The sequence below is a fragment of the Podarcis muralis genome, chromosome 8, assembly GCF_964188315.1.
Source record: "Podarcis muralis chromosome 8, rPodMur119.hap1.1, whole genome shotgun sequence".
NCBI lineage: Eukaryota > Metazoa > Chordata > Lepidosauria > Squamata > Lacertidae > Podarcis > Podarcis muralis.
This window is the reverse complement of record NC_135662.1, coordinates 49233486-49261452: the sequence shown is the minus strand read 5'-3', so window position 1 is coordinate 49261452 and position 27967 is coordinate 49233486. Positions and strand designations below refer to the sequence as shown.

Here is a 27967-nt window from a genome sequence, read left to right as displayed (position 1 = left end):
TCACATCACATCTTGAACATATGGAGGCCTCTGAACTGTTTTAAATCCACAAGGAAAAATCAATGTGTAGTTATGATCATTCATCCGTGCTGTTTCTATTTTCTCTGTTTAAACTTGAAGAATATAGTAAAAGAAAAGCAAATGCTATGGGATGCCTGAACACTTTTAACAGCATTATATTTTGATTTTGATTTTCCTCCAGTGATACAATTTTAAATTTAGCTTACTCCCTGGATACCCAATAGAATTAGGATTTCTCAAACTGGCAAAATGGAAACTTTTTTTTCCTTTTTAAGAATAATACTGCACATTTTTAGTAATACCTTGCCAACTCTTTTTGCATTCTATCTGTCCAGTTTCTTCTTACAATGTTTTTTTATATTTTCCCTGTGAAAATGTACACTTTTTCTTTTTTTCGTCCCTGCAAACACCAAATGATTTTCCTGCCACAAATTCTCTTTATCTCTTTCTTTCTCTCCACTTCTACCTGTCCTTCATTGAGTCCCACAATCACAGAATGCTTCCATGTATTTTTGTGGTGGCTCGGGATAGAGCTAATGAGGGATCTCCCAGCCTCCTGCAAGAAATAAAAAAAAACCCAAATATTTTATTTTGCTTAGTGGTCAGAAGTGGAGATTATTATTTGTTTGAGACGGACAGTGAAGAAGAGGAAGATGAAGAAAAAGAAGAGGAGGAAGAAGCTCCAAAAAGATCTGCATTCCAGGTACTGTGTTTTTGCATATGCTGTACTTCCTACAAAGGTATGAACATGCTGATTTGAACTTGCTTGCTTATACTGTTGTCACATTTCTGCAATGTAAGAATGATACTGGAGATGGATTTTCATTCACTTGCACCTGTAGCATGTTTTTTTAAAAAAATAAAGCTTCATATCCTGAACTCTATTTTTCTGATGTTGCATTGGAGACAAGTGAATAAAACATCTTTCCACAGGCATTGCTTGATATTGCTTAGAAGCTTTTCTGTTTTGGAAATCAACAATCTATTTATTGTAATAAAAACTGTGTTTTATATATAGTGATGTTGTCCCAACAAGTAATTTTTTATTCATTGTAATAGTCACATGGGGGGGGGGGTCATGAGGTAATCAAAAGAAATTTATATCGTAGGTAGAGAAAGGTGAGTATTTACCTGCACCAGCACCCGGCAACTTGATTCATGCATGCATATCCTGATTCAGAGTGAAGCATCTTGGTGTCCCTTTAGTTCCTCTGGATTAAGGCAATAGAAGCGAATCTGATTCAATGTTATATTCTTGTGGGTTTCCTTTTTGCAGAGTGCTGCTATGTACACATAGGAAAATAATGCCACAATTATTAAGTTCTTTCACAATGATGCAACTATCTGTCAATAATAATAGCCATGAGTTATATCTCAGATTTTTCATCTAGACTCACATAGTATGTTGAGCTGTCTGAATCCCTCTGCTGTACAATGTGGTGTCTACATGCATGGTGTCGCAATCCAAGATTGCAACTTCATTCTTTACGAGGCTTGTGCATAAATAAGCAGAAACATTCTTTTCAAAAGCATACCCCCTCAGGTAGCTCCCATACAATGCTGTCATATACAGAAAAGTACAGGTTTTACCAAAGTTTTATGTTGAATCATATTCATTTGTTTATATTCATGAGATCTAAATGCAAAAATAGGTTTCCACATGAACTTCAGAGACTAGATAGTGGCTGGGTTATATGCCATGGTAAGCCAAACTGTAGCTTACCAGGCGTATGTGAACATGCTGGCTCCCAGAGAGGAGCTTGCACCCATGTTGCTCCTCCCCAGTCCTTTTAGCTCGGCACAGAAATGTTTGACTTGCTGTGTCATCAAACTCAGGGTTTTATTTAAGCTCTCTCCTTCACCATGGTCTATAGCCCAAAAAAACTTTTAACTTAGCTGCCATGCTAACTAAAAAGACAGAGAGGTTTGCACTGAGATCTAGTTTGGCCCAGTGTCATTTGTGAACAAGGTCAATGTATTCTTTGTTCTACCATAGATGTCAATCTGGTTGTTTATGTGTTGCAAATAAGTTCTGTATTTGGAATCTAAAAATTGTGTCAAGATTTTCTGTTTATGTTGATCTTTTCTGGTGTCTTCTGTTCGGGAATTGTTGATTTTAGTCCTTGCGTCAGTGTTTTGTAGCATATACATTTGTGGTGAAAGACATCAATTGATAATGCAAGTAGCAGAATTATTATAAAAATGTTTTTTGTGGCATAAGTATTGTGTTTTCATAAGAACAGCAGTAGGGGTAGGGATGGGAATCTGTAATTACTACTGTCTGTCATGTACTAAAAATTAACTTTCACTTAGAATGTGTTCTTCTAATAAACATGACTAACTAGTATTTTTACATGTGTAGTTAATAACTTTTATACTAATATTTTATAACTAGTCCACTATTAAGTTGATTATTAACAGTTCACATTCATGAGCCCATGGTAAATTAATGTTTCTAATAGTGTCATGCAATATATTTCTTATAACAATAACAGTTATGTTTTCACTAATTTGTCTTGCTTTGTCCTTCTTTATAGAGAGCTATTGCGAAATTTGCTTCTGCCATTTTAGCCTTGCCAAAGTCTATTATTAAACTGCCCAAAACTATTCTTCAGTATTTAATCAGAGCTGCAAAGGTATTTGATGTTCCATACCATATAGAATGTGATCTCATCCCATACTATTATGGCATAGGGTATCCCTTTTCTGCATTTTCCCTCTTTATATGAACTTTGTGAGGACTTAATGAGAGTCAAGCATTTGGTATGTATAAGATTTAAAAAACTAAATCATACAAGGAAATATAACTCATTTTAATAGTGATCCCAGAGAGAAAATGCAGACACATTTTGGCATAATCTTGGCATTTCTGCCTAAGCTGTGTTGAGAGGATTCCATGGGTTGCATGCATTTATAGGTAGTGGGTCAAATGCTGACCCTGTTTAAATTGCTGAATTGTAAAAAAAAAAGAGCAGGATTTCCTCTGGCATGGTAATCTTTCTCAGAAAGCTGGTAAAACCGTAAAATATTACAGCTGAGGATGCTTACCCTTCACACTTCCTGTCCATGTGCATCATCATTCTGGTATCAGTAATCCATTAGCCTGTCTTGGGACTTCCTTTAGTAGTATTTGTGATGCTATGCATAATGTATACAGTATGTCACTTATGTGCAAGAAGCACTAAAAATATTTTGGATTCACTATAACAGTTCAAATCCAATGAGCTTGCTTGTAGGCTTTAGTGCTGAAATACAGAGCAGGAAGAAGTTAATGTACCTTAATGTTTAAATTTAACTGTTGACAGATAAAAGTAACATTTCTTTTTAACATTTTCATTACTAGTTGCAACTAGTCCTCAAAACTATCTACAGTAACAAAATCTCAGAATCAGTTGAAGAAATGCTTGGGATTTATGTAGCAACTGAACTGCACCAGATGCAATGAATATTGATATTCAAAATTATATTTCTCCATATTTGTTTTCACTAGAGCAATGTTTGGCAAAATTTATAAATTTTATTTCTTATTGGCTTTTTATTCTGCCCTCACATGAACTCCATGAATCTCAAACTTTAGCTATTGGTTTGGATCCAAAGCAGCCCATTCTGTTCATTGAATAGTGTTTTCCTGCCTGATCTGCTTCAGTACAGCCACTACCAGTCCCCAAAAGTAAATTATGAAGATCAGGGAACCCACAGGAATGGTGTGGGTGATGCCACAAAGGCTGCAAATAGGGGAAGAAATTGTCTTGCATCATGAATCTGACTTACATGAGCAGGTTTTCCTGATGCAAAAGACGTCTCTGGATCCAGGCATTAATATATTTTAGTACAGCAATAACAGCTGTATTATGCATTACTTATTACCATAAACCAAGTTAGTGCCTCAAACAGAAAGGAGACAGGCACTCTCCCCACCATATATTAGTAACCTCCCATATTCACTGATAAAAAGCAGGTGGCTTAATGTTTTACAGATAATATCTTAATAAAGTACCAAGGTGATTTCTGTACATCAGAACCGCGAGAAATGAATGAAATAAAAGCATTTCCAATAATGGCCCATTCCAGCTTCCCTGAGACAGTTTGTGCATGCTTGTGTTGGTAGTGGTAACACTTTGAATCTATCTGTTTCTCTCTCCCCTGCCCTTTGCATGTGTATGCTTGCTTGTTCCTTGACTGTATCTATTCTTTAGTTAATGAAATGCATCAATGATGCAGTGCCAGCAAAACATGGTTTTCATTTTGTGATGAAAATCATACAGACAAAATCACAACATCTTTTGTCTCAAACTGCTATCATATATCATTTGATATATCATATCAAATGATATGATATATCATATCATTTTTTGTTCTTTTCAGCCATATCTTTGGGTGTTGGGGAAAAATGCACAATATGTGACGTTATAGCATTATGAATTCTCATGTCTTCCTACTTTAAAAGATGCCATCAACCAATTTGCTAAGAGAGAGTGAAACATTTTACAAACAACAGATAAAGTCTAATGTTCTTATTGTATTGGAATACTGATTATTATTTGAGGCTAGTTGCAGGAAATGGTTCATATGTAAATTATATTTGCATTTCCAGAGTTCAGAACATAGCTTTTGTGGATTCATATGAAACTCATATGAATCCATCGTTCTGTTCAAATGTTTTAGTTTGTTTAGCAAACAAATATAGCACAAAAAATCTCAAACTTTCATTGAAATGTTTGGATAGCAATTAAGAATGTTTGCTTAAACTCACAAACCTACATTTTTTCATCAAATATATATTGCATTCCTATTTACTTACTGAGGAGCTTGGAATAAATTGGTTTTTCCCTCCAGTTCGTTTATCAGGCCTGGATTACTGATCCTAAAACTGCCCTCCGACAGAGGCGCAAAGAGAAAAAAAAGTTTGGGAAAGAAAGGAGACAAAGGCGGAAAGGATCTGGGGAAGGTAGGTATGCGTCTGTAATTTTGTCAGTTATTTCTTGTAAACACAAATCTTTCCCCTGTTTATTGGGTGAAGGGACCACAGCTCAGTGATTCAGCTACATCCCAGGTAAATTCCATAACATCTGCAGTCACAAAAGAACCAGATAGTGGGTAATGGAAAATACCTCTATCTGAGTAGCCATATTAACACAACAATTACCCTTTCATGTGTGGCAGGAGAAAGGAGATAGAGATTTATTTTTACCTAGTTCCTCCTTGCTGGCTTATAGGCAGATATAATAGGCAAAACATTGGTCCAGTTCAGACGCAACCATTTCAGTTCATCAAACCATGCTTTCTTGGACCAGGAACAAGGTGTTTGCTTGCATACTCTCTCTTCCCTTAACTCAGTACCTCCTAATTTGTTGAAACATAGTTTCACCTGAAGTCCAAACGAAAAATCTGTTGTTCGAGTTACTGCTACAAACCAGGACATCAAACTGGAGATATTAGGGATGAGATGCACCTCACATGACCCTTCAGTGCGAGCCCTGCATGAGGGTGCCCATATCCAGAAAGGACTTCTCCCCCTGCACCAATGGGGTCTTAAAGGTGCTTGATGACCATTTCTAAAGACCACAGAGACTGTTGCTAACGCCAGCCTCTTAGGTAGCCCCACTCAAATACTCCCACAACAGCTACTATGGGCAATCTGCCCTCTGAAGTCCGAAGCTCCTCTGGTTGCACTTCTGGCTGCTTGGACAGTTTAGTCAACGTTAAAAACTTGCTTGTGTAACTTTCTTCTGGTAAGACCTTTACACAGGGCAGCCTCTCCTACTAACTCAATCACCATCTTACTTTCTCTGCTCTTCACCAGGCAAGTATATTCATACTTGGCATAGACATATAAAGGCTATAAAATGAGAATTCCCTGGATGTCAATATCTAGATTTGGGGGAAGTACTCTTTTGTGAGAGAGCCCCAGCAGAGATTTATAATCACAAAATATTCAGCAAGGTAAAGCTTGGAAATATAGGCTGTTAGACCTTTAAATTTTGCCCTTCTAGGTGCCTTCCAAACTTCCCATTTTCCCTTAGCATAGAAAAAGACCACACATTTGGTAAGCAAACAATTGTTTACTTACAAACTCTCCATATACTTTTCCATACAACAATCAGAAAACACAGGCAGTGAAACTTGACTTAGTTACAGTGGTGAAAGTTCCTAAATTATTGATATAGGAACACAAGAAAAGCATGTTAGAAACATGCGGCTCAGCTGCAGCAACTAGCTTAGCCAGTTTAGCCTTTTCACATGCTGAGCTTCTTAGGTAAACTGAGGTACAACAATGGGCTAGATTACCTTTCTTCCAAAGTAAAGGGGAGTGACATAGCTAAGGCTGGCAGGAAAGCTTACTCTATGGCATCAACCCCTTCATGCATTAATTAATCTTAAGCATATTGGTTATATGAGTTTGGTTATCACACAAATAACAAAGTATTAATATTCAGACCTCAGCTTTCCACTCATTTTCCCCCCGTCTTTCCCTCATACTTCCTTCACCCATTATCTCTTCAACTTCACAACTGACCATTTTCAACTCTCTTCCTGACAGTTAACTCCCCAATGACAAGAATCTCCACGCAGAGTCTGCTGTCCCACACAAATCACGATGAATTAACCTGATCCAGGTCCCGCCTAATAAATTCTGGAAGTTACAATCTCTCTCCTTCACAGTCACCAAACAGCTACTGCTAAATGTGCTTGTGACAGAGTAACAGGACAAGGCTTCAAGCCTTGACAGTTACAAAGAAATCCCTGAATACTTTCTCTCCTTCAAACACAATTACTGTTGCAGGGAAAGATATCATAGGCGCCGACTCCATGGGGCTTGAGGGGGCCCGAGCCCCCTCAAAAATTCGTTTGGGGGGGCTCCGCCCCCCCAATAATCTCCGGCGCCCCTCCAGCAGAGCGCCATCGCCGCCCCTCCCCCAGCCCAAAATGCACAGGGAGGGGCGGGCTGCATGCCTCCTGCCCTCCCTCCCGAGCAAAAGCTCCACCCAATTTCCTTTGGAGCTGATTAATAGGCGCAGCACGCTCTCCCCTATTCGCTCACGAGGAGGCGGCGCCACTTTATTTGCATATTCATGAGCTTATTTATTATTCATGAGCTTTCCCGGGCCCCCCCAATATTTTTTATAAGTCCGCGTCCCTGAAAGATATAGTGGAGGGAGACAGAAAAATGGGTTATTTTTAATTTGGGAAGGAGAGAGGTGGTAAAGAATAAATCCAAATGCTAGTTGGCCAAGCAATATTAAGGTGCTGAAGTCCACATCATTGTCTCAATTAAAGCAGAATAAAACCACTCACTGGCTATATCTCCAGTTAATTTGAATATAATTATTAGAGAACACTGTAGAATTTGAGGTTACTAAGCTGCAGCTCACTATATATTTCCATCATTTTTGGTTGAATAATTCAGATCTGTGAAAAACTTTTGCTCATTTCTTTAATATTGATTTGTCAGTTGGTATAGATGTGGAGTGTGAAGAAAGAGAGGAACCTGTCAAAAAGAAGTCCTCAGACGGACCCGGTAAGCAAAGATGCAAGAAAGGTATTCTTTTATTTTCTGATTAGACAGTACAACAGTGTGTTAAATAAAGGCAAGCCAACAAATCCTATGTCTGGTGTGCTGTACAATTTCTTTACAATTATATATCAACATTCACCACTCTCCTAGCACAAGTGATACTACTAAAGCTGGAAAGACTCAGAGGTCATCAAACAATTACACTGACTGGTAATGAAACAGAATAATTCTGGTTCAAATGATTGGCCAATAATTTGGCTCCTTAAACTAGAAATGCCAGAAAAAGTGCTGTCTTGTATAAGTCTACTCAAAAGAAAGTTGTAGGAAGGTCAACGGAGCTTACTTTCAGGTAATTGAATAGAGGTAGCAGTCAGAGAGTAACAATGATTCCTTAGGGGCTAGATTTTCTTCATTCATTCAAAAATATTTGTTACTGTGGTGGTTGCTTATGTACTAAATCTCTATTTTTTTGTTTGTTTGTTTCCTGCCCCAGATAACATTATCAAAAGAATATATAATATTTTGAAGTTTACCTGGGTTCTGTTTCTGGCAACAATAGACAGTTTTACAGCTTGGCTCAATTCGATTTCAAGAGAGCACATTGATATTTCCACCGTGCTAAGAATCGAGAGGTGCATGCTTACTAGAGAAATCAAAAAGGTAATAGAACATGCTCATATCATGTAGTTGATGCTATTAGGAAGGCTTGGAATTCAGGCCGGCCCACCTTGGCCAAAACTATTGTTTCTAGATACTTGTCAGGAGCCGGAGTCAGGTGTAGACCAGCAATTAAAAAACCACTGGTGTCAATAAAGTTAACTCTTTATTCAAGAAACCAAAACAGCACAGGACTAGCGATCCCAGCCACTCTTCCCAGTAGGTCGTGCCCCAACGAGGCAGTTGTGAGGACTGAGGGTTCCCACCTCCCCACAGCTGCCTAAGTCCTCTGTTCTCCAAGGTTTTTTTCAAGCAATCAGATACTACATCTGCACACAACCCATCTCTCCTCTGCTCTTTTCATTTCTCTGTGAGTTCTGGGAGAGCAAGGGGAGGAGAAGGGGAGCAGGTCGCAGAAGGAGAGGGAGACTCCCTGGATTCTTCAGCAGCCTTCTTCATATGTCTCCTGGCCCCGCTGCTATCCAGCCTCTGAATCAGGACTGCTCTCTGCCACAGCCTCGTCCTGCTCACCTAAACCCTGTTGCCTCTTCAGCTTCTGACACCTCCTCCTCCCAGTCTGTTCCCTCTTATCCCTCTGACCACTCATCATCATCATCATCATCCCATCACCAGTCCCCTGGCCCAGCCTCCTCCCCCTGGGGTTCCCTGGGGGGTTCCCCAGCTGGTGCCTCCCACCATTCCTCTGCATCCAGCCAGTCCTTGACAATATTTGTAGGAGCAGGTTTAGAATTTAGCAACCGTGGTTTTTCCTTATTTTTAAATGTTTTGGACACATGATGAATATTAACAGAGATCTGCTAATTTTAGCTTATTGCTATAATTGAGGATGGAAGAAACCTAATGAATAGCCTGGCAAGGGGGAAAGAATGAAACACTTCTATGGTATAGTTCTGAGACTCCTCAATTTTTGATATGCTGCACAGTTCTCACTAGTTTGCTCCAGATAATCACCAGATCTCAGAGATTATTGGCAGACCCTACTTCTAAATTCTATCTCTTCCTTTTTAGGGGAATGTTCCAACTCGAGAGAGTATCCATATGTATTATCAGAACCATATAATGAAACTTTCTAGGGAATCAGGATTGGATGAAATTTATGAACCTGGACAGGCTGAGAGGACAGAAAGTCTAGAATCGGCAGTATCTCGTGACAGCGAATCCAGGTATTTTGTTTAAAATAAGCAGTAATTCAGCCAATGCATATAGGATGATATCCAATATTATTCAGATGGAGGGCCAATGGATTTCCTGTTCTTCTGTGCCTCCCACCCCATTCCCAAGTCTGTGCCAGATTTTGGAGGAGCACAGAGATGGCATGGTGGGTAGAGAGGAGAGAAAGAAGAAGTCCTGTTTTTCTAAAAGAAGTCTGACCTAGTGGGAGGCCACAAGTAACTGTCTTCTATGGGTAATAATATGTGACAAGGGTAGTATAAACAGCACCTCTGTTTGAGCTATTTGTTTTCCTCATGTTAAAGATTTATGAAAGCAGAAAAACTGTTACACATCATCCACATTTTTTTAACAGTAGACCCATTGAAATTAAGGGACCTAACTTTGTCATGTTTATTAATTTCACTGGGTCCACTCTGAGTAAAACATAGTTGACTGCCACCCCAGGGCTTTTCCAGATAATCATACATATAGTAAGAAGCTGCACATTGGTTTACATATTTTGAAAATAAGAAAACCTTTTAAGTAAAAGTAAAAAGGCTTGCATTTTGTTTAATGAATAAAATAAACATTTGTGTACTAACCTATACAGTCTGGATTTCTCTGAAAGCAGATTGATTGATTGATTGATTGATAAATAACAAGTCTTGTAGATCTTGTGGGAAGAGGTTTGCCTCATAGTTATATAAACAAAACAGTGCCAAAAGAGCCATCTTTAACCAAATGGAAACTGTCAGACAAAAGGCAGACTTTTCCTAAAGTTACAACACCCAATACCCATTGTATCCAAGAAGCATTTGAGAGTCTGACAGTGCAGTCCTAAGCAGGTTTGCTCACGACCATATTTCTCTTGAGTTAGTGATCGGATTGTCTGAGAACATTGATATTGAGCTTATGCGTATGGATTTTTTCTAATTCCCATCTCACACGTTGAATCTTGACAAGAAGCATATTCTGCTAAAGATAAGAACAATCCTCATATGTGCTGGAACATATAATATGCATATATACTCCAGGTTTCCTGAAGTGGCCATTACATAAACAGTTATATACAACAATGCATATAACTGCATAAAAATATTTATACAATTATGTTGCAGAAATGCTGCACTGCATTGGGCTATTATACATATAATATACATATTTAATTCCAGACAATTTTCATATAATTAGCCGAGCTGCTTTAAAAATAATAATACACAAGCCAGTTAGACGCAAGAAATTCCAGAAAAGCTTGGTAGGGTTGGAACCCTAAAATTCTGGGTATAAATCTGTTTCAAACTCAGTTGTTCTTCTGAGTTACTCCCTAGCAAATGAATTTAGGATTGCAACCTGAGCCACTCTATGTGATTTTGCAGGCTGTAACCTGTAACTGTGTGACAAAATGGCTGCCTATGCCTTCACACCATGGTTTCCCATTTAATTACTATTGATTCTGTGTGAACACATTATCAAAACATTGTTTTGAATAAAAACCAGTGCATACTGGTAGCTCAGAATCCCCACTCAAAACCTTGTCTATGTGTCTCTGTATAGTGCATGGCTAGCCTGCATGGTTACTATTGAACCACTTCAGGATGCTGTTGGTATATAACACTGTTTTTGTAACTGTTTGCACTGCTAGCTGCTGCACTGAAGCAACCACACTGTTGTTGTCAAGGCAGTCAACCCTTGATGATTTAGATGGACCAGACCCTATTCCTAAAACAAGTGAGCGTGCGCGTCCTAGGCTTCGTAAAATGTACAGCATGGATATGTCCTCCTCATCTGCTGACAGTGGCAGTATGGTGTCAAGGTGCTTAACCCATGCATGCTTTGTTCATTCATTTACCCTGACCATTGTAAATTTTGGCACTGTGGATTTTGCCAGCGCAGGTGTGTTTTGTGTGTGTTTTGTATATGTAGATGTGCATGAGTACTTAATAGAAGCATATTTGTCTTGTTTAGGCTCATACCAATATTTCTAATTTGGGGGGGGGGGCTTTCTGTCTTTTTAATAGCCCCCATTTGATCCTTATACTTTTGGTCTCAAGTTTCTAAATTAGATACCTATTTATTGATCCGTTCATTTTAGCTGAGAGCTTAGAATGCTGCCTTCAGCTCCTGGTTCATATAGAATCCTGGTTAGCCTTAGCCACAGCAGCTAATATCATTGCTGGCCAAAAAATACCACACACACAAAAATCAAAAACCATAGGTAAGGCAGAAAGAGGCAATTAATTCTTAAGAGGAGAAAAGATGGGGAGGATATGACACATAACGCCATGGCCTGTTCCCAGTCTTTTAACTGTGGTTGAGTTTGTCTTCACTGGCTTAAAATTGAAATTTAGCATAGAACATACTTTGGACACATCAGTGTTTCATTTGTGAAATAAGAAATTGACAAAATAATATTGTTCCCCCTGTTCTTGACAGTGAGGCTACCCAAATCACCATGCTGTATTCTCGTCAGGGGACAGCAGAAACTATTGAAGAAGTTGAAGGGGAGGAGCACGAAGAAGGAGGAGAAGAAGAAGAAGAAGAAGAGGGGGTAGATGCTGCATCAAGGCAGGAACATGACATGGAAGTTTATTGCATAGATTCTGAAGGAGCTGCATATACTTCTGATACAGATATACCATCCTATTCTGGTTTGGATGGCATTGCTGAACCCCCTCCTTCCTACAGCAAAGCTGTGAGCTTGGAGCTTTTCCCCTTAGATAGTTCCCAAGATGGTTCCTCTGTCAAAAACCATATGTTGGTGAGCCCAGATGAAAATCAGTCTGACAAACCAGAAGATTCTATACTTCCTCCTTTGACACATGAGCTTACTGCAAGCGAACTACTTCTAAACAAGTAAGAATCATAAAATAATTTCCCCACAGGCATGTAAAATAATGTGAATTCATTATGTTACAAAAATTATATTGTCATGATGCTCAAGTTATTTAAGTGAATTGTAGTAAATTCACTGATCACCAGATCATTCTGATTACATTAGTTTTGTGCTGCTTCATGTGATGAATTCAGTTTATGGCACTTGTACCCTGGCCTTCCTTTCAGGAGATTACAGTAGCAGGGATGTGGTATTCAGTAGTCTCTCACTGGAGCACTGGCCATGGCTAGACCTGCTTACCTTAAAAAATAGAACTATGTCATGTGCTTTCAGATGAAGAAACTTTTGATAACATTTCCTTTACTTTTCACAAATGTAAGACAGAATTAGACTGATTTGCAACGGGGTGCAATGATTTTGCATACCATGAACATTGAGCAAGAACTTCATTAGAATTATTTACTGGGGGGTGCTCATTTGCACATCATAAAATTGTTACATGAAAGGCACAGTGACGGCCACACATGTATTTCACCATATGTGCCTATGGTGTATACCTGATGGGAAACTGCGGCTAATTATGACATTCTATGACAAGTACACACCCCAAGAAACATAGTCAAAATAATATCTGAAGAAGTGTGCGTGCACACGAAAGCTTATACCCAGAACAAACTTAGTTGGTCTCTAAGGTGCTACTGGACAATTTTTTATTTATTTCAACTGTGTCAGACCAACATGGCTACCTACCTGACCCAAGAAACACAGATTGCATTTTAAAGGAAAAAAACTGATTTGAAACTCTTTATATGCAAATATAAACTTTTGGAAAAGGCCTGGATGCTGAACCTGATCTCTCAAAATATTTGGGTGACATTCTGAAACTTACTTTACATGTGCCCACGGGTTTCTGTACCAGGAGATATTTTGTTTCCTTTGAAACACCCCACCCCACTGAGAAATAACACCTTCTTTTGAAATAAATGTGTGGTTAATGAAATTCTATGCCTGACTTTTGATAACCTGCACCTCAGTTGCAAAGCAGGGCTCATGAGGTGTCTGGCCTTATGAAATCTCTGAGGGCCAAATACAGGGGCTCCATTGGAGGGCTGCATTCAGCCTCCCAGGCCTGAGGTTCCTCACATCTCTAGTGTGGCTGGTAAAGAAACACATCTAAAGCTGGGTATTGGAAACTTGTTTGCATGGTTCTTTGTTAAGTAGAAATATATTATTTGTTGTTACTTACAGATTATTCTGCAGTATTTAACATATTGGCACATCAAGTTATGTGATCTAACTTTGTCCCCACAGAATGTTTCAAGATGAGGAACTGGATGAGTCGGAAAAATTCTACTCTACTCAGCCTCGTTTTTTGCTGCTAATTTATGCTTTGTATAATACCCTTGTGGCTCGTTCAGAAATGGTGTGTTTTTTTGTAATTATTCTTAATCACATGATCTCTGCCTCCATGATTACCCTTGTGCTTCCTATTCTTATATTCCTTTGGGCCATGCTTTCCGTCCCGAGGCCTAGCAAACGTTTTTGGATGACAGCTATAGTCTACACTGAGGTATGTTGATATTCTAATGATAATTTCTCATTTTTATGGAATGTTACCAAATTTTCAGTGATTAACATGAAGCTATTTTTCATCTTTCTCTTTCTCTCTCTCTCTTTTTTTTTTTTTTGTACAGGTAACAATTGTTATAAAATATTTTTTCCAGTTTGGCTTCTTCCCTTGGAATAAGCAACTAGAACTAAACAAGGACAAGCCTTACCATCCTCCCAATATTATTGGTGTTGAGAAGAAAGAGGGTTATGTTCACTATGACCTCGTTCAACTACTTGCTTTGTTTTTTCATCGATCCATTTTAAAGGTATTTTGGAATTTAAAAATGTATTTTATTGTTTTTAACCTTAGATTTTTATATAGAATGATGTGGCTGGCAGCATGCTGACTTTCCATCATATCTGAATTGTGGTTTCCAAATTATAAATATTAAGAGTCATGAAGACACTTATTAGACTAAATGAAATGTTTTCACTGCAAAATCAGATCTGAATATGATTAGTTAGCTGTCTTAATTTCTGATTTAAAGTTATAGCATGGATTGCTCATAAGCCTTTGTGAGCAAACAGCTCCACAGGAACATCTGTTTGTGCCCAACCAACTTGAAAGAACCAAGACTTTAAAACTGATCTTTGTCAACAAGGGTTTGGCCCTAAAACTTGTTTACAATGCTGTTGCATGCCTTTTCAACCATAACTAGCTCCAAAAATCTTGATTAGGGCTATGGTATTGAAGAATGCGTGAACTAAAGCTCCTCTCATTTTAGAAGTTAAGTAATGATCCAGCACACAAAGTTAAAATGAAGTATTTCAGTAGCTTTATTCTTTAAATATGGTGCACAAGAGGTTAAGTGACTTGAAGATAAGAATGTATACCATTAGCATGTGTATTTTATAAAGAGAAGGAATCCCAACAACAGCCAATTTTAAAATATAATATAATTTTAAATATAATTGCTTAACTTTATCTATTTTTTTAGTGTCATGGATTGTGGGATGAAGATGATGGAGGAGACAACTGCAGCAGTAAAGGTGACTCTGATGATGAGTCAGTTGAGTCGGACAGGAGAGGTTCTGCTGGCTCTTTGACATCAGTCAATTTGGCAGCATCTGTTGAATCCATACATGTTCATTTCCCAGAGCAGCAGACTGCCATCCGTAGGAAAAGTTCAAGTAGTGGATCACAGCTTTCTCACAGATCCAGCTTCTCCTCACACCGTTCAAAAAGAGGTATGCATTTGGTCCACGACCAAGACTCTAAAACAGAATGTGGCATTACACGTTGTACTTGCTTAGTCATTGATTTCTTGCCAATGGCAGAAACACATTCTACTCTGAAGCAGCCACAGGGAAGATGGGAGAAGGAGACAGGGCAAGGCAAGGCAAGCCGAGAAGGCAAGTGAGGATTCTTTAAATTAAAGGCTAGAACAAGTGAGAGAGGCTGCAGTGGGGGAAAAGCACACTGAGGCAAGAGACAAGCGGAAAGAGATGAGGAGGTTGGTCAGAAGGTGCAGGAGGAAAAATGGAAGGACTGCCAAGCTGCACAAGTGGGAGGGGAAAATGGGGCAGCTGGAAAACTCACAGAGGAAAAGAAAACTCACAAATATTGGAGGGAAAGATATATGAACTGGCTCAAGGATAAGAAATAATGGGAACTTAAGAAATACGTGACTGTTTGGATGGAGGCAGGAGTGAATTAAACTATGGGAGCTAAGATGGAGATGTTACACAACCTGATGACTTCTACAGGCAATGGGAAACTACCTTTCAGATAAGTATCAATGGAACTTTTTAGATCCTGCTTGTTTTGCCCACCATTGTTTCAGCATGCCACAGTCTTCAAAGTTAAGACATCACAAGGAACTGTGGTTTATTTAAAATCAGAATTTGATCTCCTCCTTACGGGTACAAAGGAGGAGATGGATTACATCTGAACCATGCCAAAACTCTACCATAATCCAGGGTAAATGGAGGTTTAAGATTGGTGTATCACTTTGTAATTTCTCCCCCCAACTGTTTTCTCAGGAAGTACCAGCACACGGAACAGCAGTCAAAAAGGAAGCAGTGTGCTGAGCATAAAACAAAAATCAAAAAAAGAACTTCTCATGGACAAGCTGCGGGAACAACTTATCATAGCTAAGGCATTTACCATTAAAAAGTGAGCAATTAAAGTTTGTATCAGTTTAAATGAAATCAGGAATTGATTCTGCAATGCTTTGGGTAGGATTTTTAGAAGATTGAAATTCCATAAAAGGCTAATATCTGAAGGTTTAGTAACAAAGCACTATGCAGTCCTGAGGCTCCAAGTAACAGTTTTACCAGTGCACTGATTCTCTCTTTGTCTTCATATTCTCCCACATTGTGTCTTGTGTGCTTTTTCACTTGTCCTAAATGTTCTAGAGCAGGAGAGGGGAACCTTTTATAGCTTGAGGGCCACAGCCCCTTCTGAGCAATCTTCCAAGGGCCACATGTCAGCGGTGGGAAGACCAGAAACAATATTTGGCAGAGCTTTCTACACACACATAATGTTCTTCATCTGAACAATCAAACTGCATTATAAAAGTTCAAGGACACATCCAAGTCAATCGAAAACATTCAATGAGGGTGTGAAGTACAATGGCTCAGGGGTGTGGCCTGGGGAGAATACCAAGGACCAGAGAGAGGCCTGAGTCATTATCTGCATTCTCTACACCTAGGAATGGGCAAGAGCACAATGCAAGCCAGACCTTCAGGCTCACTTGGTTTTCTCCCTCATATGGAACCGAAGGGCCATCATGGTCCCCATGTCTGACTTCATGCATTTTGTAGTTATCTCTAAGCAAATGTATACGTTCTTGGGAGTAGTAAATTAAACTGCATAGTTCTTTACATAAAGTTATTTGTAAGACTGTATTTTCTGTTATTTCAGGACCCTTCAGGTATATGTGCCCATCAAACAGTTTTTCTACAATCTTATCCACCCAGATTACAGTGCTGTGACTGATGTTTATGTCCTGATGTTCCTTGCTGATACTGTCGACTTCATTATCATTGTGTTTGGATTCTGGGCTTTTGGGGTATGTTATAAGGAATTTGATGTATTTGGAATTTTTTTTGTTATAAATGATTATCTCTTATGACAAATGCTCCCTGTACTTTATTGCTCCTATTTTTCTTTGCAGAAACACTCTGCAGCAGCAGATATCACTTCTTCGTTATCAGAGGACCAAGTGCCAAGTGCATTCTTAGTGATGGTGCTAATTCAGTTTGGAACCATGGTAGTAGATCGGGCACTATATCTAAGAAAGACTGTCATGGGAAAAGTCATCTTCCAGGTCATACTTGTTTTTGGTATACACTTTTGGATGTTCTTTATCTTGCCTGGAGTGACAGAAAGGTACGTGTTTGGGTTTTTGTGTTTGTTTTTTTAAAATTATGCTTTTAATTTAGCAGTGATTTAGTCTACTGCCTTAAAAATGTGATCGAGGTATGTGTGTCTATATTCATTTTCTCCCATCTATTTTATGTTGCAGGAAATTTAGCCAAAATATTGTTGCACAACTTTGGTATTTTGTGAAATGTGTTTATTTTGGCTTATCGGCATATCAGATACGTTGTGGCTACCCAACTCGTGTACTTGGCAATTTCCTCACAAAAAGTTACAATTATGTAAACCTCTTCTTATTTCAGGGGTGAGTATGGATATTTCTTTTCAGTCACACATTTATTTAACTATAGTGACACTCATAAGCTGCCTTTACCCCCAAATAGGGTCTTCAGGAGTGGCATACAACTTTTAATACAGTGGTACCTCGGGTTACATACGCTTCAGGTTACATACTCCGCTAACCCAGAAATAGTGCTTCAGGTTAAGAACTTTGCTTCAGGATGAGAACAGAAATCGTGCTCTGGCGGTGCGGCAGCAGCAGGAAGCCCCATTAGCTAAAGTGATGCTTCAGGTTAAGAACAGTTTCAGGTTAAGTACAGACCTCCAGAACAAATTAAGTACTTAACCCGAGGTACCACTGTATATATTTGAGTTATTCAGCATGATTTGATAATCATCAGTGACCACAGAGCTGCTGCATGACAGGACAATTTAAATCTCCTTTGTGCAGTCAAAGCAACTAGTCATGTTGGGTTAGAACCCATGAATGATCAGAAACGTAACTAATCTTTTAGAACTCCCAAAAGTTAACCAAAACAATTAAAAATGAGCACATAAATCACCTGAAATCTTAAATGCTACAACATACTTGATTTAATATTCTTCAGTTAAAACAGAACCTTCACCTGTGATTATTTCTCTTTGTCTAGATTCCGCTTGGTACCATTCTTAACTGAGCTGAGGGCAGTAATGGACTGGGTTTGGACAGATACCACATTAAGCCTCTCTAGCTGGATCTGTGTTGAAGATATTTATGCTCATATATTCATCCTAAAGTGCTGGCGAGAGTCTGAAAAGGTAAGATTTTTTTAAATAAAAAAACCCCATTTATTTTCATTAAATGTTTTATGAGGGCATAGATCATAGTGTAAGATCTTGAAGAAGCACAAGATAGAAATTTCATATCTGAAAATCATGCCTTTATACAAATCTATGATGGCATCACTCTGCACAGAGAGATTGTGTAGGTGGAAAAGATTCAGAAAAGGGTAATCAAAAATGATTACAGGACTAGAGCAACTCCCTTATGAAAAGTTATAATAACCTAAGAACTTTGGGTTCTTAGATTCTTATTATATGAAGAGCCTGCTGGATCAGGCCAATGACCCATGTAATCCACCCTAATGTTATCACGGTGGCCAGCCAGATGTCTGTGTGAAACCCAAAAGCAGGATTCAAGCACGAGAGCACTCTCCCTTCCTGTGGTATTCAGAAGCATAAAGGCTCCAAACATGCAGGCAGAGCATAGCCATCTGGGCTGGAAGCCATTGATAGCCATAGATTTATCATTAGCCACTGATAGCAATTTTTGGAGTTTTTTGCTTTGAAAAGAGGCAGGTAAAGACCAACAAGATGAAAGTGTAAAAACATGAATGGTGCAGAGAAAGTGAATAGGGAGAAATGCTTTATCTCTCTCATAGTACTAGATCCTGGGGTCATCTAGTGAAGCTGTGTGTTGGGATGTTGGAAGATTCAAGATAGATAAAAAGTACTTCTTCACCCAGCACATAGCTAAGCTATGGAATTCACTACCCTACCACAAGATGTAGTGACGACTACCAACCATGTCCTGCTGTAAAAGGGATTAGACAAATCATAAGGCTGTCAGTGGTTACTAGTCATGATGGCTAGAGAATGCCTGTGGGGGTCACAAATGGGAATGTTCTGTTGCACTCCTGTCCTTTCCATAGGCATCTGGTTGGTTACTGTGAGAACAAGATGGTGGACTAGATGGGTTTTTGGTTTGATCCAATAGGGATCTTTTCTTGAAGAAAAATAAAATTATTTGCTTTTCTGTTTTATCATATCATCAATGCATACTGTGTTACAGTCATACATAGGATAATAAGAAAGAAAAATAACAAATATATGAATATCAATGGTAACATAACTTATTTCTCCAATTTGTTTCACTATTATAAACCTTAACCTTTACTCTCCTTCCATTCTTTCCCTGGTTTCCTATCTGCTATCTTTTCAGTTGTGTTTTCTTACTATACTAAGTTGTTTTCATTACCTTACTTACACTATCCCACGTTGTAACCCCTACTGCAGAGTATTTTTTGTCAGCCTGTTATGATTATTTTCTTATTGCAATATCTTTCCATATAATCTATATACAATGTCCAAACCTCTTTTAAATCCTTATCATCTTTATATCTCAATCTATTTGTCATGCTGGCAAATTCTATGTATTCTAATATTTTAAGGTGCCATTCTTCTCGTGATCTTACCAGTACGATTCAATAGGGATCTTTTGTTCTTACACTGATGGTGTTTCAAGTAGTTTTGTGCTCATCTAATTTTCTTTCAGGTACGTTCACATATAAATAGACAATTGTGTCTGCAAATGTAAACCTGAAATTGTATACACATATTCCAGAGATGGTTTAAAAGCCTGACAAGAATTAAAACTGAAGGGTCCCAGAAAACATTAAGTTATTTCAGCTCTTCTTTTCAGAAGTCTTAAATTTCACAGTAGTTTAAAAAAAACAACTAAGAATTTAGGACCAGGGCATAAAAAGTTATAACAGCTGAACCTGGTTCAAATGCAATGGTCCAAAAAGTTCCTTATTTACTTACCTGAAACAGGAACTCTTAACCAAAAGCAGAACTGTTCAACATAAATTCATGTGAACTGCAGGAAATAGCTTCTAAATGGACCACTGCAACATTTCAACTATGGGTGCACTCCAGATCCATTAAAAGCATTTGAAATGTTGCCACTGGCTTCAGTAGGAATTAGTTTGCAACTCTAATTTATTATTTTTGGCATGCAATCAGTATTTTGCATGCATTGTTAGCTTTTTTGAGCCAGTATAGGCCAATCCTGTAAATTCCTGTATGTCCAGTTTATTTCCTTTTTGCTTTTTTTTTAAGATTACAGTAACCCCACCATCACCTTTTTATGAGTTATGGTGTCTAATTTAATAACTCCTCTTCCTCAACTGATAGACCCAGGGACTGTCTAAAGGCCTGTTCTCACAACTGCTTCTGGGCTTGATGCCCAAAAAACAGCCTGTGTTGAATGTTAGCAGATATTGGTACATGCTGAACTAGAAATATACTACCATTGCCCTGTACTACCTTAGACTTTAGTATGCCACTGCAGACTCCAACATGTGGGTGGAATGCCAAAAGCTGAATTCACTGCATGACAGAATATATTCAGGATACACAAATGGTTGTTTCCTGTGGCTGCCATATGCTGAAGTGATTCTGAAAATAAGACCCAAAGCAATCACTGAAGGAACAGCCCTAAAAACCTGGCTAGAAATCTACCCAGATAGATTAAGACAAGGTACTGCAAAGGGCTTTTTACATCAAACTCATTGCTATCCTATGCAAAACAAGTTGTGGTTTATGATGCCTCAGCTATTATACTAGGTACTTAGTTTAAGATGTTTCCAGCTCACTGCCCACCCCCATCCTTGGATGATAATGGTTTTCTTAAGGGTGACCAACCTATCCTGCAAGCTGCAGCCTTCTAATAACATTTAAATGATTAACTATGGGTGGCAAGACAGGGGCTTATGGCTCCTTGAAATATGAAATATATATATGGCTAAAATAAGTATACACTAAATTTTGGGAGATGCTTGTAAACATATAGCATATTTTTTAAAAAAAACAACCTGAAATAAGGTTCTGAGTTTAGAAGATTGCTCATAAAATCCAAAAGTAAAATAATGTTTAAAAATTCTAGAAAAGCGCAATATAGTCTAATGTTTTATATTGCTAATTACAGCGATATCCACAGCCAAGGGGCCAGAAGAAGAAGAAGGTTGTGAAATACGGAATGGGTGGCATGATTATCGTCTTGCTGATTTGCATCGTTTGGTTCCCTCTGCTCTTCATGTCTCTAATTAAATCTGTTGCAGGCGTCACAAATAAACCTCTTGATGTATCCATTACAATAACTTTAGGAGGTTATCAGGTATGAATAAGAAACTAAAATGTCAGCTTTCCCTTCATCTGTTTCCTTTAAATACTAAACATTCCTTATATAAATGTATGTCAGGAGTTGCCAGCCCAGTGCCCATGGCTGTGAAGGCTCTTACTGCTGCCCCTGGGTTTTTTCATTTAAAAAAACAAACACCCAAGTCTCTTAGCCCTCCTAGAAAGCAAGATATGTGATTTCTGTGAAATAAGAGTGAGTGTGGAATGCCCACCTTGTATATTCTTCCTGGCACTGAGGAATTCTCCCAGTTGCTGAAGTGTGTGTAAAATCAGTGTTCTGTGAGCTCCACAATCTGGACCAGCCCTAAGGACATAGCTGGTTCAGAGAAGGTTGGCTGCCTCGATAAATGCCTTGAATTTTGATTCTTTTTTTAAAACAATCCTGATTCTGTTATTAAACTCTGTGTTCTTACTCTCCAGCCTATTTTTACTATGAGTGCTCAGCAGAGTCAACTAAAAAATATGACATCAGCAGAATATACAAGTTTCCTAAACAGTTTTCGCTCTAATACAGTAAGTAATTTTACTTCTTTTAAGTGCCTGTTGAACTTTTAAGGTATCAAGTGGTTTAGAAGTGCTTTGAAACAAACAAATAAACACAGTGAAGGCTGTGGTTCATGGCAACTGTAGTTGTAGTTTTAAAGCGACAAAAACTGAGACATTCTTTATGAGTGTTCTGTGAGGTAGATTCTCCATGTCATATTTCCAACTGATTTTATTATTAATAGAATTTTCATACTTTGTAATGGCAAAATACTGAGTGGAAAGCACTAGCATTAACTGTAGAGCTATTTCCATCTGCCTGTAATACCAGAATCTTTGTCATGGCATAAAACATGCCAAGTTTTAGGATGCTGCACTGACAAAAATGTGTTGCAGTTGTTTGCTCTTCCTGGGTGAAGTTTGCTGATTTAGCACTTCCCCTTGCATTCAGCTATTGCCTTAGTAATAGTACATAATATTTTCTCCAAACTGCCTCTCCCTCCATCTTTTTGTGGGCTACTGAAGAATGATACCAGCAACAAGTACCAAAAAGAATTTGAAGGCAAAGGGATAAAAGCTTCATGTTCCCTCCTTTTATTTTTTAGGCTGCTCTACAGTTTCTAGAAAACTATGGTAATGAAGATATAACAGTTGCACAGCTAGAAGGCAATTCAAATTCCTTATGGACTATCAGCCCTCCCAGCAGGAAAAAAATGATTGATGAGCTCAATGCAGAGAATGCTGAATTTTCTGTAGTTATTTCATGGAGTATTCAAAGGTATGGCCTCATTGCTAACATATAGTGTTATTGCTGTTTCTCTAGTGACTGACACAATCCCTACATATCATTGTTTAGGGATCACTTTGATTAAGGTTCCCTGGCACTAGGAGCCAGCTAAAAGCCCCCCTGCCAAATCCATGAGCTCCCTGCCGAACACGTACATTCTGGTACAGTTGCGGTAAATCTGGATCACTTGTTTGTCATCTCTTAGAAAATGGAAGGAAGCAAGGACAAAAGCCTCCCATCATGACATTCTAGGTGCAGCAAAATTATTAGCATCAAATAAAAGACAGTTGGGTTTTCTGATAGTACTTGGATGTAAATGCTGCTTCAACAGGGGGCAGGGCAATTATTTTTGAAACATTGCAGTTACGGGTCCAGTGTACCTAAAGGAGCATCTCTACCCTCATTGTCCAGCCCGGACACTGAGGTCCAGTGCCAAGGGCCTTCTGGCGGTTCCCTTACTGTGAGAAGTGAGGTTACAGGGAACAAGGCAGAGGGCCTGCTTGGTAGTGGCGCTGTGGAATGCCCTCCCATCAGATGTCAAGGCAATAAGCAATTACCTTACTTTTAAAAGACATCTGAAGGCAGCCCTGTTTAGGAAAGTTTTTAATGTTTAATGCTGTATTGTGTTTTTAATATTTGGTTCGGAGCTGGCCAGACTGGCTGGGGAAACCCAGCCAGATGGGCGTGGTATGAATAATAAATTATTATTATTATATTATTATTATAGGATTGAGTTGCCAATGGTTATGGAGCGGTAATTTGCCCAAAAGCAAATCTAATGCGGATTCACCCAGTCTGAACTATCCTGACCAATGTACAGATTGGATTTGTTTCTGCTCTTGAATCTGCACATTGCTAGATCCTCCATTCATACCTCATACAGATCTCACATGTTAAGACTGCCTCTGTGTCTCCCTTTTTTTTAAAAGGAGGTGCAGATGCCTTGTGGCTATTTGGCCAGCAATTCCTGCAATTCCCTACAATGAAAAGAAAGAAAGTTCCCTAGGAGTAATGAATCCTGCCCTCCATATTCCTGTCTGTTGCAGAACTGGGGGTCTGTCAGAATTGGGTCTTGGCCTTCATTCCTAGTTCTCAAAGAAATATAACATAGTCTATCACCCAGTGAGAATGGCATTTTGAATACAGCAAAGTCAGAGCAATTGTACATTCATGAACTGTTGCACCGCCTTACTCTTGTTCATACATTTTCTTAAAGAAACCTCTCCCTTGGAGCAAAAGCAGAAATAGCATCTGATAAACAGAGTCACAACCTACGAAAGCAAGCAAGAAAACTTATTGCTAAAATGATGGACAACCAAATGCAACCTGCACCTGTGTAAGTCATTTTCTATGCTTATTAATATGTTGATTTTTCTTATAAGCAGAGCTACAAATTACTGACTTGGGCAAAGAAAATTGCAATATTGCAACTGTTGCCTTATTTCCAAAGTGGCATTTTGTAGTTATTTCGATTTTCAGTAAGATCACCTCATTTAACTATATTTATCCTTCTGCACTTTCTTATAATGAAGTGGGGAGGAGTCCTATCTACCATCTGCTGTGTGCATGCACATGCGCTACCAAACGAAGATGTTGATGTTGTCAGCTTTGGCAATTAGTTATTGGAGAAAGGCTGAATTATTGCAGGCCAGAGGCACCTGATGAGGTGCTGAAGGGGAGAGAGGCAAAAGTAGAAAGGAAGGGAGATGCTGAGAAATGCATACAATAAGATGCAACCTGAAGCTCTCATGTGGCCCTCATTCTACCCTAAGTGGAGAATATTTAGTGGAGGCAGGGCTAGCTACTGACAGAAAAATACTGTAAATTCCATTAAAACAGAGCTTTCCAAACTGTGTTGCGACACACTAGTGTGTTGGTGTGTCATGTGAACACTTCTCCTGGGGCTGGAAAGGGGTTAGTTTAACCTTCAGTTTGCTAGTAAAACTGAATTACTGTGCTGTGAAATAATGCATGTCTACAAACACCAACATGAAAAGTTTTGAAAGCTCTGCATTAGAATCCAGTGCCATGAAGAATAATTCCCAGGCTTGACTGTGGTCTCGTTGTTTAGGACTTTCATGCTGTAAAAATTCTATCCAAGGCAAATTTCAAATGACCTTGTATTGGTATTTCCCTTAATTTATTTTTCTTTTGCAGAATACTGCATGAAGTGTATCCACGCTATATCAAGGCACCTAGTGATTCTGTTGCAAAACCCATAAAGCAGCTCTTGACAGGTATGGAGTGATCCACTGCTCATTTCTAACAGGAATATTATTTCGTAATGCACCCTGATTCAGACACTTTATTGTCTAGATTGCATGACTGTCTGTATAGGGTGGGTACAGGAGCTGAAGCAAAATTCCTCAGATAACAGCTGAAATTAAGATAATTTGCACATGAGATACTGACAAAATGGTTTGTTTGGTTTTTGTAGATGGAAAAAATGAAGACATCACTGTTTCACTCTCCAGGCATAATGAAACTGAGTGGTGGGTTCTAAACCAGACTAAAAAAACTCTGGGAGCAGGAAATACAAGTCTGGAACTTATTGTGTTCAGTGACAAAGTCAGCCCTCCTAGCCTGGGATTCTTGGCAGGCTATGGGTAAGCAACCATCTTCTACAAATATCATGTGAGGGGTTTTGCAGAGAAGCAGTTTAAAGAAGCCACCTTTGCACATGGTGACCTCTAACTCCTGGGAGGAAGAGGTGGCTTGGGCTGCCCTTGCCTCGCAAGGAGCTCTTCCCCTCCCGCCGCCGGAAGATGGGCCTTCCGAGGGTGGTGCTTTCTGGCACTTTTTGGTGTAGAAAAAAAAAAGCACTGGGTTTCAATATATCTGCCAGAATGAGGGGCAGACCATGCTGATGGCTTCACTTGGCAGTATATTGTGGGTGAAACTGCCACTGAGTCCCTCTGCCTCCAGCATGCCAAGGGACAAAACAAGCTGCAGCTGAGTGAAACTGCAATACAGCTTGTTCCTCCCTCCACTTCTTTAAGCTGCCTGGCTAAGGAGCGTGCGGCTGTCCTTGCCTCAGCCAAGCAGTTTTATGGAGCCCCTGAGCCAGCAGCAGGGTGGGGGCTCTGTTAAAGTGCTCCCGCTCACCAGCTGAGGGAGCCCTGATCCTTCTCCTGCTTGTATGCTGGGGAGCAGGAGGCTTCACACTGCCCAGATGAAGTCTAACATTGCCTCTGGCTTGCGCAAGCTGGAGATGGGGGGTGGGTCCTCTGTTAGACTTCTCCCAGCAGAGTCAGGCCATCTCTTTTCCTTGGAGAAAGAGGCAGCCTCTCCATGCGCTTGTGTGCCTTTGCCTGGGAGGGTGGGCTGCATCTTTCCTCCCGGGGTGAACAAGGAAAGTGGCACTGCACCCACAGGCAAAGGCAGCTACTGCCACCTGGTCCACCTTCAGGGAGTGGGGGGCAAGCAGGCTGCCTCTTTCTCGCCCACTGCCTGCGCTGGCAAAGGCAGAGAAAGAACTGCAAATGGAGCCTGTCCAGCTCAGTCGGCAGTGCCTCTTTCATCTTTGGACAGTGAGGGGAGGGCGAGCGGCCTCTTTCCTGGGAGAAAGAAGTAGGTCGCCCGCCTCAACGCAGCAAAGACAACTCCCTCAGGTGTAATGGAGCCCCCACCTCGCCTCTGGCTTGTGTGAACTGGTGGCACCTGTAAACTTCTCCATTCAGGGGCACGCAGCTGCCTGTCCCTCAATGGAGACAGTGGGGCTTGCTCAGCTGGAGGGTGGGAGCTTTTCTGCCTCCCAGCTGAGCAGCAGGCACCTTGGCCCTGGCCTGCGAGGCACTGGGGTAAAAGCACCTCAGCTCCCGCAGTGAAAGCTGAGGCAGTTTCACCCCATGCCTTGCCAGCTGGGGCCAAAACAACTTCTTTCAACATCACGGTGTATCGCCAAACTGCAATGTTTGGATGGTGATACATCGTGATGTTGAAATCCTAGTATTTCCCAGCCCTACTCCTAATCATTAAGCTTGCTAAGCCTTCATTTGATGAAACCATGTTGATACAGGCAGGCTACCACAATCCTAGATTTTAATGACTTTGTAAACATCTGGCATAAGTCTTCTATCCTTACCTTTACAGAAACTACATTCTAGCATGTGTCATAGTACTTGCGTATTCTTCCCCTGTTACTTGTGCCTCTGTCTTTCCTAAGTCTTTCTTTATGTTGTATACTTCCCTCAGGACAGGGACATTTCTTTTTGGTGAGGTAGGAGAGGAAAGTAATTTGGATGAATTAATCTATTAAAATGAAAGTGAATTATAAATTGGGTGTATTTTTATGTTTTACTTTCTTCTCAGTATCCACATTTCATAATTCTGTGATAATAATTTAAAGATTTAAAATGTAATTACCTTTTCCCCCCCTTGTTTTGCAGCATCATGGGATTATATGCTTCAGTCGTCCTGGTAATAGGCAAATTTGTCCGTGAGTTCTTCAGTGGGATTTCCCACTCCATAATGTTTGAAGAGCTTCCCAATGTAGATCGTATCCTCAAATTGTGCACCGACATCTTCTTAGTGCGGGAGACTGGTGAACTGGAATTGGAAGAAGATTTATATGCCAAATTAATATTCCTGTACCGCTCCCCAGAGACTATGATCAAATGGACTAGAGAAAAAACAAATTGATCTTTTTGGGATTTGCATTGTAATTCAAGATGACTTCAACTGGTTGTCGTTTTTTTAAAAAACAAAACAAAGCACAACATTCTCTTAAGAGGGAAGCCTTTTATAATTAGGTAGCAATGAATTTGGATGGATTCTAGGGAGTCCATTTGGCTCCCTAGAAATATATGCTGCCTTTCAAATCAAAGATGAAGAAAGCTAGCCTTTGTTTTCAAATACAACTCCTCTAACACCAGAGAAATCTGCTTTTCATTTTAGTGAACAAAATATTCTGCATCCATGTCTGACTTGGGCTTCAGCTCTCATTCTCAAGGGAAAAAGAAAGATATCACAGCTGAATTAATCAGATCCTCACTTATTCTGGAGTGGTGTGCAATATGCTGTTTTGCATCACTTTCAAGGGACAGCAGTGATCTGAGGAGTTGTTCTAGAAAATCCAAGACAATGGATTACAGAGGGTGCTGAAGGCAACTTTGTTATGTGCATTTCTAGAAACCCAGATCTGCAGATGTACTTCTGGAAGGAAAAAAACTTCACTGACATTATCTTTAACTGCCTTATTTTATTTGAACAATTAACAGGAGGCATTGAAAACATCAGTGACTTTACTCAGGAAAATAAAAACTGTCAAAAGTTTAACTAACGAATAATGATTATGGTGAAACGTTGTAATATTTTGCTGGG

General features: G+C 39.5%; 1 protein-coding gene and 1 long non-coding RNA gene across 10 annotated transcripts in view; one reads left to right on the top strand and one right to left on the bottom strand.

Moving 5' to 3' along the window:
* The window catches only part of PIEZO2 (piezo type mechanosensitive ion channel component 2), a 203950-nt gene extending 176546 nt beyond the window's left edge, over window positions 1-27404 (top strand). The window contains exons 32-54 of one of the 9 annotated variants that reach the window (XM_077933165.1): window positions 621-724; window positions 2559-2657; window positions 4858-4969; window positions 7475-7561; window positions 8031-8197; window positions 9224-9378; window positions 11010-11180; window positions 11801-12220; window positions 13512-13770; window positions 13925-14077; window positions 14750-14999; window positions 15795-15927; window positions 16678-16825; window positions 16931-17145; window positions 17282-17440; window positions 18066-18213; window positions 21164-21352; window positions 21796-21888; window positions 22464-22636; window positions 23862-23981; window positions 24803-24882; window positions 25083-25251; window positions 27034-27404. In XM_077933165.1, coding sequence (XP_077789291.1) covers window positions 621-724; window positions 2559-2657; window positions 4858-4969; window positions 7475-7561; window positions 8031-8197; window positions 9224-9378; window positions 11010-11180; window positions 11801-12220; window positions 13512-13770; window positions 13925-14077; window positions 14750-14999; window positions 15795-15927; window positions 16678-16825; window positions 16931-17145; window positions 17282-17440; window positions 18066-18213; window positions 21164-21352; window positions 21796-21888; window positions 22464-22636; window positions 23862-23981; window positions 24803-24882; window positions 25083-25251; window positions 27034-27286 — 3857 coding nt within the window. In that variant the 3' untranslated portion in view covers window positions 27287-27404. Of the gene's footprint in view, window positions 1-620; window positions 725-2558; window positions 2658-4857; window positions 4970-7474; window positions 7562-8030; window positions 8198-9223; window positions 9379-11009; window positions 11181-11800; window positions 12221-13511; window positions 13771-13894; window positions 14078-14749; window positions 15000-15794; window positions 15928-16677; window positions 16826-16930; window positions 17146-17281; window positions 17441-18065; window positions 18214-21163; window positions 21353-21795; window positions 21889-22463; window positions 22637-23861; window positions 23982-24802; window positions 24883-25082; window positions 25252-27033 lie in introns of those variants that run through there. The other 8 variants (XM_077933164.1, XM_077933163.1, XM_077933169.1 and 5 more) reach the window with 8 other exon arrangements.
* LOC114600753 (uncharacterized) lies at window positions 713-4959 on the bottom strand. The gene is made up of 3 exons (XR_003707648.2): window positions 4823-4959; window positions 3070-3266; window positions 713-1304 (listed from the first exon to the last, which is right to left on the bottom strand). It is a non-coding gene; the product is annotated as an uncharacterized LOC114600753 (long non-coding RNA).
* Window positions 27405-27967: the final 563 nt, after the last annotated feature.